At 42.2% G+C, this 20,749-nt stretch overlaps 1 protein-coding gene across 2 annotated transcripts in view; it reads right to left on the reverse strand.

Moving 5' to 3' along the window:
- Positions 1-20,749, reverse strand: part of LOC107038441 (GPI ethanolamine phosphate transferase 1) — a 243,145-nt gene that overhangs the window by 68,647 nt on the left and 153,749 nt on the right. For both annotated transcript variants that reach the window (XM_015257535.1, XM_015257534.1), the window contains exon 2: positions 16,842-17,062. In XM_015257535.1, the coding sequence (XP_015113021.1) occupies positions 16,842-17,062 (221 nt within the window). The remainder of the gene's footprint in view (positions 1-16,841; positions 17,063-20,749) is intronic.

Consider the following 20,749-nt stretch of genomic DNA (forward strand, 5'->3'; position numbering starts at 1 on the left):
AGGGTGTCCCAGGGTCAAATGCGGTGGGGGGGGCTGACAGTTGGATTGGGGGGGAGCGAGCGAAGCGAGCGGGGGCGCGAAGCCCCCCGGGGTTGGTGAGCGAAGCGAGCAGGGGGCGAAGCCCCCTAGTTCTCAACAAATTACAGCGGTTTCATTGCTTAATCTCTATTAGGAGAGGAGGAATGCATTTTCAAAGCGTGCAGTAACTCCGGATAACTTCTTCTCATTCAAAAATTAATTTCTCCCCTCCATAATTGAGATGAAGGAATGAAACCGAAGTCTACCGATCAAGAATTGTATTTTTAATAAAAAACATCGGCTTCATTGCTTAATCGCAGTTAGGAGCGGAGGAATGAATTTCCAAATGTGCGGAGTAACCCCGAACGGTTCTTTGGTATCGAGTGAGCCCGCAGGGGCTCGCCCGATTGGAAAATTCATTACTCCCCCCCCCCTACTTGTGATGAAGGAATGAAACCAAAGCTTACCGATCGAGAATTGTATTTTTAATAAATGGCATCGGTTTCATTTCTTAATTTCTGTTAGGAGCGGAGAAATGAATTTTCAAAAGCGCGGAGAAACCCCGTACGGCTCTCCGACGTCGAGGGAGCTCGGAAGGACTCCCCCGATTGGAAAATTCATTTCTCCCACCCTAATTGAGATGAAGGATTGAAGCCCATGCCGATCGATCGAGAATTAAATTCTCAATAAATGACATCGGTTTCATTCCTTAATCTCAAGTAGGAGCGCAGGAATGAATTTTCAAAAGCGCGGAGAAACCCCGAACGGCTCTCCGGCGTCGAGTGAGCCTGGAGGGGCTCCCCTGAATGGAAGATTCATTTCTCCCCCTCACCCCCTAATTGTGAAGAAGGAATGAACGCAACAGCTGTCGATCGACAATTATATTCTCAATAGATGACAGCGGTTTCATTCCCTAAACTCTATTAGGAGAGGAGAAATGAATTTTCAAAGCGCGCAGTAACTCCGGACAAGTTCTTGTCATTCAAAAATTAATTGCTCCTCTCCGTTATTGAGATGAAGGAATGAAACCGAAGCCTACCGCTCGAGAATTGTATTTTTAATAAATGACATGGGTTTCATTTCTTAATCTCAGTTAGGAGCGGAGGAATGAATTTTCAAAAGCACAGAGGAACCCGGAACGGTTCTCCGACGTCGAGCGAGCCCGGAGGGGCTCCCCCGATTGGAAAATTCATTTCTCCCCCCCCCCCTAATTAAGATGAAGAAATGAAATCAAAGCCTACCCATGGAGAATTGTATTTTTAATAAATGATATCGGTTTCATTGTTTAATCTCAGTTAGGAGCGGAGAAATGGATTTTCAGAACCACGGAGAAACCCCGAACGGCTCGCCGGGGTCAAGTGAGCCCGGAGGGGCTCCCCTGATGTGAAGATTCATTTCTCCCCCCCCCCGCCCTAATTGCGAAGAGGGAATGAAAGCAACATCTATTGATCGAGAATAATATTCTCAATAAATGACAGTGGTTTCATTCCTTAATCTCTATTAGGAGAGGAGGAATGAATTTCCATACCGCGCAGTAACTCTGGACAAGTTCTTCTCATTCAAAAATTAATTTCTCCCCTCCCTAATTGAGATGAAGGAATGAAACCTAAACCTACCGATTGAGAAATATATTTTTAAAAAATGACATTGGTTTCATTTCTTAGTCTCAGTTAGGAGCGGAGGAACGAATTTTCAAAAACGCGGAGAAACCCCGAACGGCTCTCAGACGTCGAGTGAGCCCGGGAAGGTTTCTCCCGCGGTGAAAAATTCATTTGTCCCCCCCCCCCTAATTGAGATGAAGGAATGAAACCAAAGCCTACCGATCGAGAATTCTATTTTTAATAAATGACATCGGTTTCATTTCTTAATTTCAATGAGGAGCGGAGGAATGAATTTTCAAATGCGTGGAATAACCCCGAACGGTTCTCCGGCGTCGAGTGAGCCCTGAGGTGTTCCCCCGATTGGAAAATACATTTCTCCCCCCCTAATTGAGATGAAGGAATGAAACCGGTGCCGATCGTTCGAGAATTAAATTCTCAATAAATGACAGCGGCTTTATTGCTTAATCTCAAGTAGGAGCGGAAGAATGAATTTTCAAATTCGCGGAGAAACCCCGAACGGCTCTCCGACGTCGAATTAGCCCGGAGGGGCTCACCCCGATTGGAAAATGCATTTCCCCCTCCCCCTCTCATTGCGAAGAAGGAATGAAGGCAACATCTATCAATCGAGAATAATATTCTCAAACAATGACAGTGGTTTCATTCCTTAATCTCTTTTGGGCGGGAGGGGGGGGGCAGTAATGAGTTTTCCAATCGGGGGAGCCCCACCGAGCTCACTCGACGTCAGAGAGCCGTTCGGGGTTTCTCCGCGCTTTTGAAAATCCATTCCTCCGCTTCTAACTGAGATTAAGCAATGAAACCGATGTCATTTATTGAAAATACAATTCTCGATCGGTAGGCTTTGGTTTCATTTCTTCATCTCAATTAGGGAGGAGCGAAATTCATTTTTGAATGACAAGAACTTGTCCGGAGTTACTGCGCGCTTTGAAAATTCAGTTCTCCTATCCTAATAGAGATTATGGAATGAAACCGCTGTCATTTATTGAGAATATAATTCTCGATCGACAGCTGTTACGTTCATTCCTTCTTCACAATTAGGGGGAGAGGGGGAGAAATGAATCTTCCATTTAGGGGAGCCTTTCCAGGTTCACTCGACGTTGGAGAGCCGTTCGGGGTTTCTCCGCTCTTTTGAAAATTTATTCCTCCATTCTTACTTGAGATTAAGGAATGAAACCGCCGCCATTTATTGAGAAATTTAATTCTCGATCGATCGGCATCGGTTTCATTCCTTTCTCTCAATTAGGGGGGGAGAAATGGATTTTCCAATCGGGGGAGCCCCTCCGGGCTCGCTCGACGCCGGAGAACCGTTCGGGGTTACTCTACGCTTTTGAAAATTCATTCCTCCACTCCTAACTGAGATTAAGCCATGAAACCAATGTCATTTATTGAAAATACAATTCTCGATCGGTAGCTTTGGTTTCATTCCTTCATCTCAATTAGGGAGGGGAGAAATTAATTTTTGAATGACAAGAACTTGTCCGGGGTTACTGCGCGCTTTGAAAATTCATTCCTCCTCTCCTAGTAGAGATTAGGGAATGAAACCGCTGTCGTTTGTGAGAATATAATTCTCGGTCGATAGATGTTGCTGTTATCCCTTTTTCACAATTAGGGGGGGGGGGAGAAATGAATCTTCACATCAGGGGAGCCCCCCCGGGCTCACTTGACCCCGGCGAGCCGTTCGGGGTTTCTCCGCGCTTTTGAAAATTCATTCCTCCGCTCCTACTTGAGATTAAGGGAAGAAACCTTTGCCATTTATTGAGAATTTAACTCTCGATCGATTGGCATCGGTTTCATTCCTTTATCTTAATTAAGGGGGGAGAAATGAATTTTTCAATCGGGGGAGCCCTTCCGGGCTCGCACGAGGTCGGAGAGCCGTTCGGGGTTTTTCCGCGTTTGTGAAAATGCCTTCCTCCGTTCCTAACTGAGATTTCGAAATGAAACCGATGTCATTCATTTAAAGTGCAATTCTCAATCTGTAGACTTTGATTTCATTCCTTCATCTCAATTAGGGAGGGGAGAAATTAATTTTTGAATGAGAAGAACTTGTCCAGAGTTACTACGCGGTATGAAAATTCATTCCTCCTCTCCTAATAGAGATTAAGGAATGAACCCACTGTCATTTATTGAGAATATTGTTCTCGATCAATAGATGTTGCTTTTATTCCCTCTTCGCAATTAGGAGGGGGGGGGGGAGAGAAATGAATCTTCCAATCCGGGGAGCCTGTTCGGGCTCACTCGACGTCGGAGAACCGTTCGGGGTTTGTCCGCGCTTTCGAAAATTCATTCCTCCGCTCCTACTTCAGATTGAGGAATGAAATCGCTGTCATTTTTTCAGACGCTAATTCTCGATCGATCGACATTAGTTTCATTCCGTCATCTTAAGGGGGGAGGGGTGAGAAATGAATTTTCCAATCGGGGGAGCTCCTCTGCGCTCACTCGAAGCCGGAGTACCGTACGGGGTTACTCCGCGCTTTTGAAAATTCATTCCTCCGCTCTTACATGACATTCAGAAATGAAACCGATGTCATTTATTAACAATACAATTCTCGATCGGTAGGCTTTGTTTTCATTCCTTCATCTCAATTATGAAGGGGAGAAATTAATTTTTGAATGAGAAGAATTTGTCCGGAGTTACTGCACGCTTTGAAAGTTCATTCCTCCTCTCCTAATAGAGATTAAGCAATGAAACCGCTGTAATTTATTGCGAATATAATTCCCCATCGATAGATATTGCATTCATTCTTTCATCGTAATTAGGGAGGGGGGAGAAATGAATTTTCCAATCGGAGGAGCCCCTCCGGACAGCCGTTAGGAGTTACTCCGCGCTTTTGAAAATCCATTGCGATCGCAAGACTTTTACCGATTTATTTTTCTCCATGTGACGTCCGTATAGAAGATAAACAAATCAATTTAACATTGAGATAAATGGAGTGGAGAGAAAAACGTGAATATCTCGGAAATTAGATGCGACAAAATGGGCCCTTTTCACGTGGACGTACACATATAATTGGACTGAAATTTATAGAAATTTTCAATTTGCAATGACGAAATTCCTTGAAATTTCGGTATTACGGCAACGCGATAAAAATTCCCAATAAGCGTTCCCGGAATTTCCGCGAAAATATTACTGAAACCTACAGACATCATGCCAGAATTCAAGACTTTCCTTTGATTTTCACGATCATGTTACTGGAAATTTTTTACAAAATGACTTAATTTTAACATCGCTTGCTCATTGCATTTCAGAAATGCAACTGCCTAAAAAAGACACATCGATTCCTAAGAACAACATTTTTTTTTCTCGGTAAATACAGACAATAGAGAAATGTCAGAGTGGAATTCCCGGATTTTTTTTCACTCTCGATTAATTTTTTAAAGATTCAAATTGATACTTGATTCATTCACATCGTTCCATTCCATCGGGAGATATTGTCGATTGGAGACAATTTTTTATGGTCACTGAAGGAGGCAAACCATTCATCTAAATCTCGCAATAATTTGCGAAAGATCTTATTCATTAATCTATTATTATTGAATTAATCCCATTATGTGTAGATCGCTGGAGAACAACGAAAAAGTTTCAACCATTCAAACGAGTTAGAATGTTTTCTCTCTCCTTCTTTTCCATTTTCTTTCTCACTCGCACTCGTGAAGTTTGGCGGAGGACGGGCACGTGCCAACGCGACGGAGACGACAATGAGTGGGAGCGAGCGCGATACATATTCCTTTCTCACTCAGGGGGGGAATAAATATATATAATCGAACATTACTGTAGTAAAAAAAACAAAATCTGCACAATTATTCAATAGAATCACTGGAAAACTATAGAGTTTTCCAGCGACAGCGATGGGATTTTCTATGAATTTTTTGACGTACGTGTCAATAATAAATATGTGTAGAAGAAAATCACGAAAGAATTTTTTTCCGCGAAAAATTTTACGAACTCGGGGGAAAAACCCTTCTTTTTCTCCCAAAGCCCCCGTTGTTGAGATAAATAGAAATCTTCCAAAGTGCAATTATTGGTGGAGAGAAACTCTCCAGATGTTAGGAATAATCCAGTGTTCTTCAATTCTCATCTACGGAGGTTTTTTCTTTAACCCTAGTCTGGCCACCTGACGGGAAAATGCGACTTTAGTCACCTTCGCGGGAAAGTGCCGCCGTGATATTTAGGCTCCAGCGTTGCCGAATCCACTCTACACTTCCCGGGCGCGTTTAGCGAGTTCCCAGCAACGTCGTGCAACAGGCAATTTCATTTAACACGGGAAAAAATTGTTCACCTGTTGGCAAAAAAAATTTTTCTCCCAGAATTAAGGATACAATATTGAAAAAAAATACTAGAATTTTCCAGATACTTCAATTGACGAATTCAATTTTTCTCAAATTTTTCCGATCAACCAGTCGATGGCAAGGTGAATAAAACGACGTGTTGCGGCAATTCCCTCGCATGGTGACCAGTCTATGGTTAATAATTGAAGAAGTATGTAGAACAAAAATTACATAGGCCACGGCTTCTGGATCTCATAGTAATCTCGCTTGGAATTCGTAAATTTGATCCTTTCTAAGTGTAATTATCTCAGTAATAACACCGACATCCGAGAGGATACATCAAAAATCCTTTTTCGATGGAAAATCCTCCCAGAAACATAAGAGTCTTTCTCATGTTGACTCCGAAAATCTCTCAGTAGTAAATTATATGTAATATGTACATAATTAATAGCGCTATCATTTTTAATCCTAAAACTGCACATTTATTCTTCGATCCCCATTAGTTGCACATCTAGGTCAACTAGCATGTATGAAAAAATTCAATAGAATAACCTAGCGATGTCGCTAGACAACTCTAATGGATTTCTATAGAACTTTCTACAAGTTGTTGGTGTTCGAAATGTTCAATAGAAAATTTTCTATAGAATTTTCTCGGCTCGAATTTTCAAAGTTTTTCTTCATTCAATTAGTCTTTTTTCCTTTCAAGCAAAACAAACAAAAAAAACGTAGAAAATTTAAGCCAAATAAATTATATAGAGAGTATTTCAATGGAATGGCCTAGTGTTTTTATATTGAATTGATTCATGCGTAAGACCCACAATTTTCTGTAAAATATCCCAGCTTCTATTTTTCTGATAGAATGTCTTTTTCTATCGCATGATGGTTCATATATCGACTGATAAATTGCATGCACGCATGAAATAATTTCATAGAAAAACCCCGTTTTCTCTAAGAAATTCTATTGGTAAATTCTATTTGTTTATTGCGCCATTTCTATAGAAGTTTCTGCAACTTTATCATGTCATTTTGTTAACAGATAGTTGATAGAAGTCCTTGTGCCTGAATTTTTTATGTCTTTTCCGCTGTTTTTATTTTTTATCACTTTCTGATATCACTTTTGAGAAAAAAAAACTTAGAAAGTCCACACCCAAAAATTTTCATAGAGAAAATCCTATCACAATAAATTCTGTACAGAAATGAACATCTGTAGCTATTTTTCGCTAAACAAATATGTATTAAAAACGCATGGGGAAGTTGAACGATATTTGATTGAATATTGCGGAAAAAAGAAAAACCCTTTTCCAATAGAATTCTAATAAAATTCTAATAGAATTCTAATAAAGTTCCAGAAGAAGTGCCATAGAACTGGTCAGAGAAAGCACTAACTTTTTCTATTATTAATTTTTTTTCGTGTGTGTAGTTATTCCATTCTCCAATAGCAGTTCAACGAGTTGCATTGTCACTAAAAAAAAACATTTTTCTACAGAATTTGAAATATTTTATTCTTTTACTAAGACGTTAGACGAGATGAAATAATATTTGAAGAATTAAGATCTAACGCTGACAGTAGAATCGGAGGATTTCTTCAAAATAGATAGTAATTTCGCAGTAGCAACAATTCCGTAAAAAAAATATTCGGGCCGGGTTTCAGGTGAATACACGAAAAAGGAAAAGACTTTTAGATCATTAGATTCTGCATTCAGTATACAATTGATTATAATATGTTCGATTTTACATTCCTGACAATTATTACAAAATGCGAGGAGCTACTGTATTGAGAACCCACTTCCGGTTATCGATAAATTTATACTCGGGCCCTACCATACCAACAGTTCCGTACGCTCCATCGTAGTCCATGCGCCACCGCTACGAATTTTGCTGTTGCACACTTTACATTGGCCCTGCTGATCTCCCCTATAATCTCTGTGTGTTCTGCAAGACTGCAGTGTCATGTGCTATCAAACCGTGTAATTCAAGGAAGCCATCACTCGCGACCATCGTTCACGTCCTTCTCAAGCTTATATCATACGTTCCACGAAGAGAACTCACCCAGGTGAAATGCAGTCATCTCATAGGGCTGGCATTCGCAGGCGCTGACCCCAAGGACGACAGAAAGATCGATGTGATCAGTGGAGCCGGTTTATATCCCACTATTCTATTGGACGCTATAAGGAACAGGTTTATCGATACTCCCATGCCCTCAGACATCCTCAAGAATCCCAGAGCAACAGGTTCACCCGTCAGTTCATCACTGTATATTCAGGGAACCCATGGACGAGTTAGTTCGCAAATTCTGGGAATCAGAGGAGCTCTCTAGTCCCATTGGCCTGAATCAAGAGGATCAGAAAGTGGAGCACCACTTAAAGGACACTCATTCGCGAGAGAAGAGTGGATGATACGTAGTACACCTTCCACTGAAGAGTCAACGACCTCTAGAGATTGGTGAATCCTATTCCCTGTGATACCAATCACAAAGAAATGTCTGGAAAGCCGGAGAAATCGATTCCGCGCTAATCCATTGCACCAATGTATGACAAATTTCTCATGGAATACCAAGATTTAGGACACATTAAATTATCCCCGATAGAAGCGGATCCAAACCAGAGGCCAGTGTACCTACCACATCATGCTGTACTATGAGAAGACAGCTCAACATCACCGATCAGATTTGTATTCAATGCCTCCAGGCACACCACCAATGGGTCGACTCTTAATGATCACGTTATTGCCTGATCTCCTCGATGTCATTCGAAGGTGGAGAATGTACCCAGTGATACTGAGAGCTGACATCGAGCAGATCTTCCGACAAATTTTGGTATCCCCTGAGGAGCAACACCTTCACTGAATCCTGTGGCAACTACCGGGTACGACGGAAGTGAGCTCATACAACTTAAAAACAGTAACGTATGGAACTGTGCCAACACCCTTTCTAGCGGACTGAAACAACTGGTCAAAGATGAACGACAGAAATCCCCGCGAGTTGCCGCTATATTAAAACGTTATTTCTACTTTGACGACGTCCTGACTGGAGCCTCATCAATTGATGAAGCTAGAAAAATCCAAAACGAGCTACAACAATTGTTACTTTTCGGTGGAATGAACCTGAGAGAATGGGCATCTAACCACGCTGAGAGCCTCAGAGCAGTCCGCGAGCTATTAGCACGCGACCCCACCTCAGAATTTGATCAAAAGGAAACCGTCAAAGTCCTTGGAGTCCAGTGGAACATGAATCACGATGAATTACCTTCACCTTTTTCGTGTCCCCGGACAACTCGAGTAAAGCGACGAAGGGCGGAATTCTCTCCACTGTTACCAGGATCTTCGACCCAGTAGGCTGACTTACTCCCACTACAATCATGGTAAAAATCCTCATTCAAGAACTACGGTTAAATCCTTGGGATTTAACCGTAAAGTTATTTGAAATGATGCACCCTTGGGTTGAATCCTTGGGATGGATTGGGATAACGAAGTACCCGAGGTAATTCTCAAAAAATGGAAAAAATTTCAATCTCAACTCACAACAGTCAAGAGATCAACATCAGCCAATATCTCCAGTGGACACCAGACACATTGAAACTGGAATTACATGGATTTTGTGACGCGTTAACCCAAGCATACGCCGCAGCAGTCTACCTTAGCAGTGTTGCCAGACTCATCATACAGCCAGTCTGTAGATGGCACCACAGAATTTCTGAAGATTTCTTTGAACAATAATGATAATTCAATGATAATGATAAAAAGAGATCAATAAGTTTATTCCAAAATAAATGTATGAATTCTGTTTCAAAAATCATAGTACTGGATTTTTCAAGTAAGATGAGAACAGAAGCGTCAAACGGGGAATTGTTAAACGTGTAAGGATTAAATGAAGAGGATAATAAGCGCATAGATATGTGAATAAATGTGAATAAAATCATGGAGGAAATAACACAATATAATCTGCATTGAAAAAAGTAATGAGTATTCATGAGTTATCCTTTGAGGTATCGTACATAATAGCTTCATGTTTTGAAACGAGTTCTCGTGCCATGTCTAGCTGTTTGCCACTTTTACCATTGAGAAGAGTCATGGCAGTGATTGAAAAATTGCCACAAAATAAACTTGGCAGCAATATTTGTTTCATAATATTTTACTGTTGATATTTGTCTCATTAGATAATATTTGGTGTTAGATATTTACCTCTTAATATACACATTCAAATGTTTCTTATAGATAGAAGAGCCTGACAACCCGTCTACACACAATCAGATACCATCGGTGAAATAGAAGAGACGATGTCAACTTTACTTTAACCCTCTGACTCGCAATCTTATCCCCATTACCTATGGGGGCCGGACGCTCAAGGTGGAAGGGGATCAGTAGCGAGCGCCCGAACAGTGCCGCAACACTAAGCATACATTTGAATACATGAGTCGCAAATCTAAACATTTTCAAAAGGTATGAAAGAAGTAATTTGAAATAAACATATCATTGCTGTCAATCTCCAAGTCATGAATTGCACCTCAATTTTCAACCAATGATTGCACTAGATAATTCTCAATAATTGAAAACCATTTTTGTTCTAGTTTTTCATCAATTTCTTCTTTTCATTTGCTGAAAAATCATCTGGATTTATTTCACAATTTGAAAGTATCTTTCCTCATTTTACGTATTTACCAAGACTTCCACATATACCTTTCAATAAATTTTCATTCTTTTTTCTTTTTTTAGGCGTTGACTATATCACTGACATTTCCTCTTTTTTTTATCTCTCATTATTGGTAGGCTGTCTACCAAAACTTTTATTAGGTATTACGTGAGAATATGTAGAAGGCCCCAATAGCTTTGCAACACTTATGACTGTCCTGACCGGACAGGAGGGAGAGAATAGTCACGTGACCATTTCTCACTAACACATCACGCGGTGCGCTGTGATTGGCGGCCATCACACCGATACGGTTTCATACGGTTTGCGAGTCAGAGGGTTAATTGATACAATTTCATTCTTATCCGTTTAATTCTTGACATGTGACCTTTGATCATTTGACCATTCCCCGCTTGACCCTTGACATTGAATCCTTGATCGTGTAACTTCACCATTTTCCATTTAACCCTTGATCGATTGAGCATTCTCCGCTTGACTCTTAATCCTCGAGTGGTCGCGCTATGAGCAAAGCGCAGTCCTTTTCATTTGTTTCATGATAACTGCGAAAATATCAATAATCATGAAATGCCAATTTAGTAATTCCTGAAATGATCTGTCCTCGTGGCATTAAATCCGGTTGTACTGTTCTGCCGCCACCAAATCTTTTTTTATCAATTTTTCAATGAGGTGTGGTGAGGGACGAACGGAGCTGCGCTTGTTGCACGACCAGAGTCGTAGTGGAAATTGGACGAGCAACGTTGCCAGCTCTCGTGCTGTTCCCAGCTGGCCGGTGGAAAATCGCGGGCCGATGAGCAGCCAGATGGTTGACGTATTATTAGATGGGGAATAGACACAGGTAATTATGCAAAAAATATACAGGGTGTATTTGAAACAACGCATTTGAAACAACGCACCCAAATATCTTCTAAGGGGGGCAAGTGACAGGAAATTTTCAGGGACATAAGTTGTAGAGTTCCGAGGAGTATATTTAATGCATGCATTTTTTTAAGCTTTCACGATCATACTTGCAAGCTGCAAGCACAAGGAGCTTTTTCGTAAATGGCAATCGCATTTTTTACCCTAATGAAACTTGTTCTCCTTGATGAATAGTTTTCAAATACCTCATTATTCATGTGAACTCTTTCGATTTTACTCGGGGAATGCGACGAAAATGAGTTCTGTTATCAAACTGAAGATTCACACACCCTTGACGCGTCTTGGCGTAGGTAATTGTTCTGTTAATCCATTTACCAACTGCAGTTATGGAATGTAAACAATAACAAAGAATTCCCCATTACCTCGAGGATTCTGCTATTCGAAACAGTTTCAATTCAACCAGNTGCTAATCCATTTACCAACCGTAGTTATGGAATGTAAACAATAACAAAGAATTCCCCATTACCTCGAGGATTCTGCTATTCGAAACAGTTTCAATTCAACCAGAATCGAGTTAGTATCCCCTGTAATTTCATTGAACACATCACGATGTATTCAGCGAGTGAAATTGTCGATATTTTACTCGTATTAAGAGAGTGCCGCGGAGTCTACCGAGCCGCTGCCCAGACATATCGAGAACGGTACCCTAATCGCCGACGTCACTCCACAGATGCAGTAATTCGGAACATTGAAAGGAATTGTAGGAGAGGACGAACTTTTCGACGACAACAACCCCAACAACAAGTCACCACTCCGGTTGACTTACAGAGATGTATCAGGGAGGCTATTGCAAGCATTACGCCCCAAGTTCTTCGAAGGGTTGTTGGAAATTCCCGCCGCCGAATTGAGTTGTGCTTGCAAGTTAACGGTGGGAACATTGAACAACTCATGAACTCATGAGCGCATGAACTTCTACACATGTTTGCGCTATTTTTCCTCCTTTTTTTTAGCGGAAGGGATGCGAGCAGACTTTACCTCCACGTGGTGCACCCTGGGTCACGCTAAAAAAGTCTGAATCTTTAGTTTGATAACAGAACTCATTTTCGTCGCATTCTCTGAGTAAAATTGAAGGAGTTCACCTGAATGACGAGGTATTTGAAAACAACTCATCAAGGAGAACAAGTTTCATTGGGTAAAAAAATGCGATTGCCATTTTAAAAAAAGCTCATTAAGCTTGCAAGTATGATCCTGAAAGCTAAAAAAAATGTATGCATCAAATGTCCTCCTCGGAACCCTACAACTTATGTCCCTGAAAATTTCCTGTCATTTGCCCCCCTTAGAAGATATTTGGGTGCATTGTTTCAAATGGGACACCCTGTATATTCCGCGGAGAGTAGGTTTCATTGACGTTCACGATGTGTTTTCTATGAAGAATCAATTTTCTATGAAGAATTCGAAGAACTACCCATCCATGTGTGGAGTGACTCGCAATTAATACTCGCTTGGCTCTAAAAACATGCGTCACACTGGCCGACATTTGTTACTAATCGAGTATCAGATATTCAGACGAGACTCCTACCAGCAAACTGGCATCAAGTACCAACCATATCGATCCCAGCCGACTGTGCCTCTCGTAGTGTGCTGCCTGCAGATCTCGTTACACATGATCTTTAGTGGACTGGACCACAATGGCTAAAACTTGATGCAAGTCACTGGCCACAACAAAAAGCCATCAACAATCGAACTCTTCAAAGAAAGGCTAAGGAGAAAGACAACCTCACAGAATGCGCTACAACGCGGCAAACTCAAGCGCTTGGTGATTATGAGCTAGGAGACATCCTAGTTATCACCGTATCTCCTCATGGCAGAAGATCCTGCGAATCACAGCCTACTGCTTGGAGCTCTTGAACGCATTAAGAAGACGTCAACCACGACTCTCATTCAATGCGTTGATGGAAAAATTGGCATGATTTCTGAATCAGACAAACGCAGCGAGGCCGTTCCAGAGCCAAATTGGCCTCCTGGAAGCAAATCAGCAACTTCCAACTAAGGATAAACAGATGCCACTCCACCCTGGGATGAATAACAATGGCATGAGAATAAACGGACGTATTTCAAAAGCATCAGTCTTGTATAAGGAGAAACATTTTATAATTTTGCCGGCAGTGAGAATCGCGGACCTCCTCATCGATGACATTCCCTGAAAGACACTACACGGAGGTCCACAGCTGACATTGAGCACTAAGTCAAAAGTATTAGGTCCTGAATGCAAGAGGCCTTGTAAAGGGCCACATCCAGAAATACGTGAAGTGCATTAGATACGACGGGAAACCCCCTCACAAAATCATGTCGGCTCTTCCGCCAGAACGCGTAACACCGTCTCCACCTTTTACCAACACTGAGCTAGACTATGCTCGACCTGTTAACGTTCGCATGACCCCAAGACGCGAACATAAATCACACAAGCGCTACATCTTCGTGTGTATGGTTACTCGTCCAATCCATTTGGAATTAGTGTCGGACTATAGGGAACTTGCATGTTTTTTTCCCCTCAAATATATTCCTCCAAGAACTTATATTTGATAAGGAAACACACGGAAAATTGTTTCATAATTCTGTATTTGCTTTTAAAAATTGCATTTTTCAAAGGTTCTCAAAAGCCTGTAACATCAACACACCGGAGGCCAAAATTGTTGTGACGCCGTCAAGCGGTTCAGTACAGCTGCTGAAATCTAGGAAAATACTCTCTAGATGTATTTGGCTCCAAAATGTGAGAAAAATCAGATCGAGTGATGTAAGTTCCTTATAAATATAGTTTTGTACCAGGATGTAAAAAATACAACAGGGAAAATTATACAACCACGTTTTTCGACACTTTGACAATGATTTAAACCCATAAAATCTATCAACATAGTTACGGCTACCGCAGGTAAATTCCCCGAGCACGCCTTTTGAAAATCATTTTTCAGCACAAACTTCATTTGTTAGTGCCAATACATTTTTTATCCACTTTTAATAATTGTTTCAAATATAACCCCCTCGATTTGTTTCGGTTGAACGTCTCGCACTTTAAGAGGCTAGAATAACTCAATAGTGCTGCTAGTAGTCGCAAGGGGAACTTCATTATGGTGAGTTGCCGTCATGATCCCAAAAAAGCGTTCAAAATTTATGCATTTTTAATCAGTTATTACAAAATATCCAGACCACCGTTCGGAAATCTTTTTACTCTGGAATGGTTCATAGACTACAAAGACTCTATTCATTCAAAAAAATTCGAAAAGTGGACTCTATGCAAGTTCCCTATTCAACACCGACATTCTTGCCTGCATTCGGCAGATTTGTGTTACGTCGTGGATTACCATCGGGTTTATACAGCGACAGTGGCATCACCTTTCAAGGAGCCAAACGTGAACTCAAGGAAGTCATAGACGAATTGTACCAGAACCCCGATGTGCAAACTGACATCGCAATGGGAAGGATGAAGTGGCTCATCCCTCCCAGCTCTCCACATTTTGGCGGACTCTGGGAAGCAGGAGCAAAGTCAGTAAAAAACCTGATGAAGAGACTGCTGGGCCACTGCACAGCCACCGTCAAGGATACAGCGACCATGGCATCACCTTCCAAAGAGCCAAACGCGAACTCAGGGAAGTCATAGACGAATTGTACCAGAACCCCGACGTGCAAGCTAACATCGCAATGAGAAGGATGGGGTGGCTCATCCCTCCCAGCTCTCCACATTTTGGCAGACTCTGGGAAGCAGGAGCAAAGTCAGTGAAAAACCTGACGAAGAGACTGCTGGACCACTGCACGGCCACCGTCAAGGAATAGACTATTCTGCTCAGTAAAATCGAGTGCAACGTGAATTCAAAACCACTTGAACTCCTCCGCGATGATACTAAACACATTGTTGCCTCGACTCCCGGATACTTCCTCTGCGGTAGACCATTGAACGCAGTCCCAGCATCTTCTACATTATAACTAAACCCGAACAGATTGTCGCGTCGGTAGTTCAACCACCAGCTCAACGAGAACTTCTAAAGTCGCTGGAGGAGTGAATATTTCCACACGTTGCAGACCCTACAGAAGTGGCGCACAGAACAGGAGAACTTACGAATTAATGACGTAGTTCTCATCATGGAACTTGCAACTCCACCAAGCAAATGGCCTCTAGCCCGCGTCATTGAAACTTATCCAGGAGAGGACGGCAAAGTCAGAGCTGTAAAAGTGAAGACGAGCACTTCAACATACACTCGACCAATCGTGAAGTGCATTCCCCTCCCCGTGAAAGACGTCATGGCGGGCGGCGAACCGCCCCTGGGGATCTACCCCTTAAATTTTGATTTATTTAATCCTTCTGAGACTGTTTCGTATTACAAACTCCTTCCTTTTAAGTACTGGAGAATGAGACGGGCGGTATATTAGCGATTGCGAATAATAACTGCGCTAACACTTGAAGGCAATCACGTGAGCCCCGAAATTCACGATCATCGCCCGATCAGCTGGTCAGCGTGCCGAATTAGGCAGTTACCCTTTGGACTCTGAGACAATTAATCTCAGTCATCTCTGAGACAATAATCAGGGATCTTGTGAGCTGCTTTAGGAAATTATTTGAATTTATTCGTCGAACATTAATTTATTTATTATATTTAAGATTTTTGATTCATTCAATTCATCATTCACGCACTCTGATTTGAATTTCGTCGACACCTGAGACGGTGGTCCAGCGTGATTATGTCGTCACTATGGGTTCATGCCCTAAAGTATCGATTTTTGCTAACGTCTGCGCCTGGGAATGGGTAACCAGTCGCCCGCATGACACTGTTCGCCCGGCAGCGATATTGTGTGATTATACTTTGTATTGTTTTTCTATTTATTTTATACTGTGTAGAAAAGAGTCGATTCCTGAGAACATTTTAAGGTTCCTGTTGAATAAACCCAGCGAATTGTCAACATAACACAGTGGGTAATCACTTATTAATATTCTTGCCTAATTTCTTCTCTCCTTCTGTCGAATTTCTCCAGTCTCGGATCTTCCAACGTTCCAACTCCCTGAGATAAGTCGGAAAAACATTGTTAGTTAACGAAAAAATCTGTGAACTAAGAGATTTTCTTGAGCCCTGACAGCCCTTGACCCAGGCCGCGTCAAATGTGGGCCTTCAGCCAATTCAATCGAATGTTTATTGCAACTAAAAGGCCTGTCTCAATTTAAACTATACGTAATTGAGCTTTCGTTGTTTAGAACTTATTGGTGATACCGTAAGATGGTTAGTGGTTTGCGATCTGACATAGATGTTCTCAAGCCACCGATACCCGCATGTACGGACATAATCGCGAAACATTGTATTTTTACGTTTCAACCCATTTTACTCCATTAACATGCAAAATTAGAAAATAGAATGATTGCAAGGCAATGCAAAATATGCAAAAATTGTTTTCACCTTTAATAAACATGGGCACTATATCAGGACTGCCCCAGGCCCAACTCGCAGTACTCCGATTGAATGTTGAGTCGAAATCTATGGGATTCTCTTTCCATCCTTTAAAAAGAGCACTAGGGTCTTCATAGACTCCAGCCGCAATTGCAACGTTACCGGGTCTTGATTCTGTAGGGACTCGAGTATGAGAGATTCCCCAAACTCCTTCCTTCCGCATAATGTTACTGAAACATTAACATGATTTTGGATGGTGATTAAATATCCCCAAAATCTTAAATGAATGTTTTTGCGTGCATTAACAATGAAAAGCGCTACTAAACGATACATTCTACTATGGAGGAGAATATAATACGAGGAATTTTTTTTTTATCTAACATGTTTTTTGTTTTAAACCGCAGTCATTGAAAAAATGAGAAGGGTCATCGATGATTTTCTTACTCGAAATTTTCTTGTCAACCTTTCGAGATCGCAACATAGATGTGGGAGGGACCAAGTGGTTTCTAAACTGACCACTCTTGCAGGGCAAACAATGAGATCACCGAGTTCTTAATCTTGTTAGTTGACTCTCACTATTGATTCGCTCGCAGAGATGATTTATCATGATAGTTCGCGAGATTCGAATCACTAATCAGAGGCATTTAAATAATCTGTAAAATCTGTAAAATAACATCAGCAAGAAGGATAAAGAGAGGCTGAAACGAATCAATGAACAAACGAAGGAAAATACCTTTACGAGTATAAGAAAAAGTCTTATCAGAAATTACTTGAATTTCAGTCTTCAACTCACTTCACTTGGTTACATCGCGGTTTTTGAGCTCGTAACATACAATAGTTTACATCATATGGCCCACAAAATATTTTCTGACCAATGTGATTCTTACATTCGTGAAAAAATACTTTGTGAGTGAATATTCCGAAATTCTAACTCAGAAAAAAAACCTCAGCGGTCACGGTCCAACTCGTAAAAGGTCTGCTGTGTTTTTCAGTGTCCTTTGTTCATTGTGTCACTAGATCGAGAGCCTGGAGCCCTCCAACGAGTACATACGAAGTCACACTTCTTTCTGTTCTGCCACTGAACTATACGTACACAGTAAACTCTATAATATGACATAACCGTAGAAACAAATAATTCTAAGGAATATTACCCCACCAATCCTCCCACAGCCATGCCTCTGTGAAAATATTCCCTCTTGGAGAATCCTGGTATACCCTGTTGGAGAATATTCTAAGTGGGATTATTCTATCTGGGATCTTTCGCTGTATTGGAAGAGGCAATGCCATACTGTGCCTATGAGTGAAAAACCTAGTACAGATGAACCTAGTTTCAGATCTCTCGTGGAGCGAAATGTTTGAATTAGATCAGTCCCCTGACATTTACCATATCCACCATTTGACCAAGCTCGTCTGCTACCATTATCCTTGATACAGCGTTTAAACTTAACGTGGACACGTCTAGGTTGTTGTTCACTTGCGGGTGCGCCGACGGCCCGTTTTGTTAATGGGTCTGTCGCGATTTAGATGTGATGTTTTGAAGTCCAACGGCTGCATAGAGTGTACAGCCAGTTAAGATTTNGCGGCCATGATTAATGAAATCTTTGGCTTCCGGATGGATGCCGCGTTTGGATTCAGCGTTGCGCCGACGTTTCGCAAACATTGCAGTCTGCATCTTCAGGGCTATGAGCTCCGATTCTGAGCTCCGATGTTTAGGGGTAGTCCTTATATGCCTTCCCTTGTGGTGATGGGGGAAGGGTAAGCGGGGGGTCAGCCAATCATGTTTTTAATTGATCAGCTGGTCAATTAAAAACCGGGAGGACGGTTTTCCAAATGGGAGGACGGTTCACTTGATATCCTCTGTCCCTGTTGAGGTTGTTAGGGTTTTTATGGATCTCCAAACCCTCTCGGTATTTCCTTTCGAAATACCCTTGAGATTTGGCCAACATTCTGGCTTGGTCGTACTGGATAGTATGTCCAGTGTCCATTCAGGGTTCAGCCAGGGCAGACTGTTCTAAGTGACCGTATTTGGAGCACCGCTGGTGTTCCTTGATTCGTGTACTGATCTTCCTCCCGGTTTCTCCAATGTACACTTTCCCGCATGAGCAGGGGATCTTGTACACTCCTGGTGTGCTCAGAGGTGGTCTTGGATCCTTTGCACTTGGCAGCATCTGTCCGATCTTCTTTGGAGGCTGGAAGATCGTTCGAATGTTATGTTTGCCAAGTACTCTACTTATGCGTTCTGTTGTGCCTCTCAGATAGGGGAGGAGGGCCACTTTTGGTCTTTCCTGGTTTTCCTCAGGATTAGTCTCCACTTCGGGAGATGAGAGCTTCCTCTGTAGCTTCTGCTTGATCTTCCGAATTTGTTGGATGTTATATCCATTCTTGGTCAGAGCTAACTCAAGATGTTCAACTTCACTGTCAACGTTGGAGGGTTGAGAGATTGTCAGTGCTCTATACATTAGAGAGCTAATAACGGAATTCTTCTGGGAGGGGTGGTGATGGGAGGTAGCATTGGGATACCTATCTGTATGGGTGGGCTTGCGGCGGCATCCATCCGGAAGCCAAAGATTTCATTAATCATGGCCGCGAAAGCGTCAAAACTAAGATTAAACGCCTTCACGGAGAGGCTATTCTTGGATCGGTGAATTTATTCACCAAACTTAGGAAGTCCTTACACGTCCAACTGTGCTCCCTAACTTTTTTAAAAAAGTGCCGTGACCATCAAGTGGTACCGAAATTCCTCCATCTGAGGAATCTTGTCCCATCGAAGCAGGCAAATGCCATCCTTCGCCAAGCTTCGTTGAGATTGGTCAAGGAGAGAATAGCGGCGGCTAAGAAGAACCTGGCCCGTCTCTCCAGACAGCTTCTCGATCTCCACCTTCTTCGGGCTCAGACGTTGGAGTCTCAGCTGTGGGAGACTCTCGATCATGTTACATACGAACAAGCAGTCCGAACAGCTGAGATGAGAACGGAGAGTCAGAAGGGTAAGTTCAAGATGCTGATCCCCCAGGAGAAAGTCCCAACCCTCATTCACACTGTGAAGAATCTGAGTAAATTTTAACTCAGTGAAACACAAGTATCTGGGTTGGCGAAAGGACACAACTTCGCTGTTGCCCCTAAAAAGATCCCCACCGAGGAAATCATCAGTCGTACCGAGACAGCGATTTACCATCTTCCTCAGGAGACCAGCAATGAGATCCAGAGGCAGTTGTTTAACATCCTCCACAAGGCCACTCCCCCTGGTGACAATATCACCAGGGAGGAACGCCTCGCACTGCGTAGTCTAAAGGAGAATAATGATCTGATTATTCTTCCGGCAGACAAAGGCAATGCCACGGTGGTTATGGATGAAGACGACTACTCCGGTAAGCTCAGTACGATGTTGGGTGACTCCAGAGTTTACGTTAAACTTAGGAAGGACCCTACTCGTACAATTGAGCGAAAAACTGCTGATCTTCTGAGGAAGGCTGGTTTCTCGGCTGACCTGACGAAATTCCTCACCCCTAAAGAATCCTTTCCTCCTAGACTCTATGGACTCCCCGAAATCCATAAAGAGTCTGTTTCTCTCCGTCCCATTGTCAGCAACATTGGAGCGCCAACTTACCATCTGGCCAAGTTTCTCACGNACTTAGGAAGTCCTTACACGTCCAACTGTGCTCCCTAACTTTTTTAAAAAAGTGCCGTGACCATCAAGTGGTACCGAAATTCCTCCATCTGAGGAATCTTGTCCCATCGAAGCAGGCAAATGCCATCCTTCGCCAAGCTTCGTTGAGATTGGTCAAGGAGAGAATAGCGGCGGCTAAGAAGAACCTGGCCCGTCTCTCCAGACAGCTTCTCGATCTCCACCTTCTTCGGGCTCAGACGTTGGAGTCTCAGCTGTGGGAGACTCTCGATCATGTTACATACGAACAAGCAGT

This window comes from Diachasma alloeum, unplaced genomic scaffold (assembly GCF_001412515.2).
Source record: "Diachasma alloeum isolate Michigan unplaced genomic scaffold, Dall2.0 Dall_scaffold_00283, whole genome shotgun sequence".
Classification (NCBI taxonomy): domain Eukaryota; kingdom Metazoa; phylum Arthropoda; class Insecta; order Hymenoptera; family Braconidae; genus Diachasma; species Diachasma alloeum.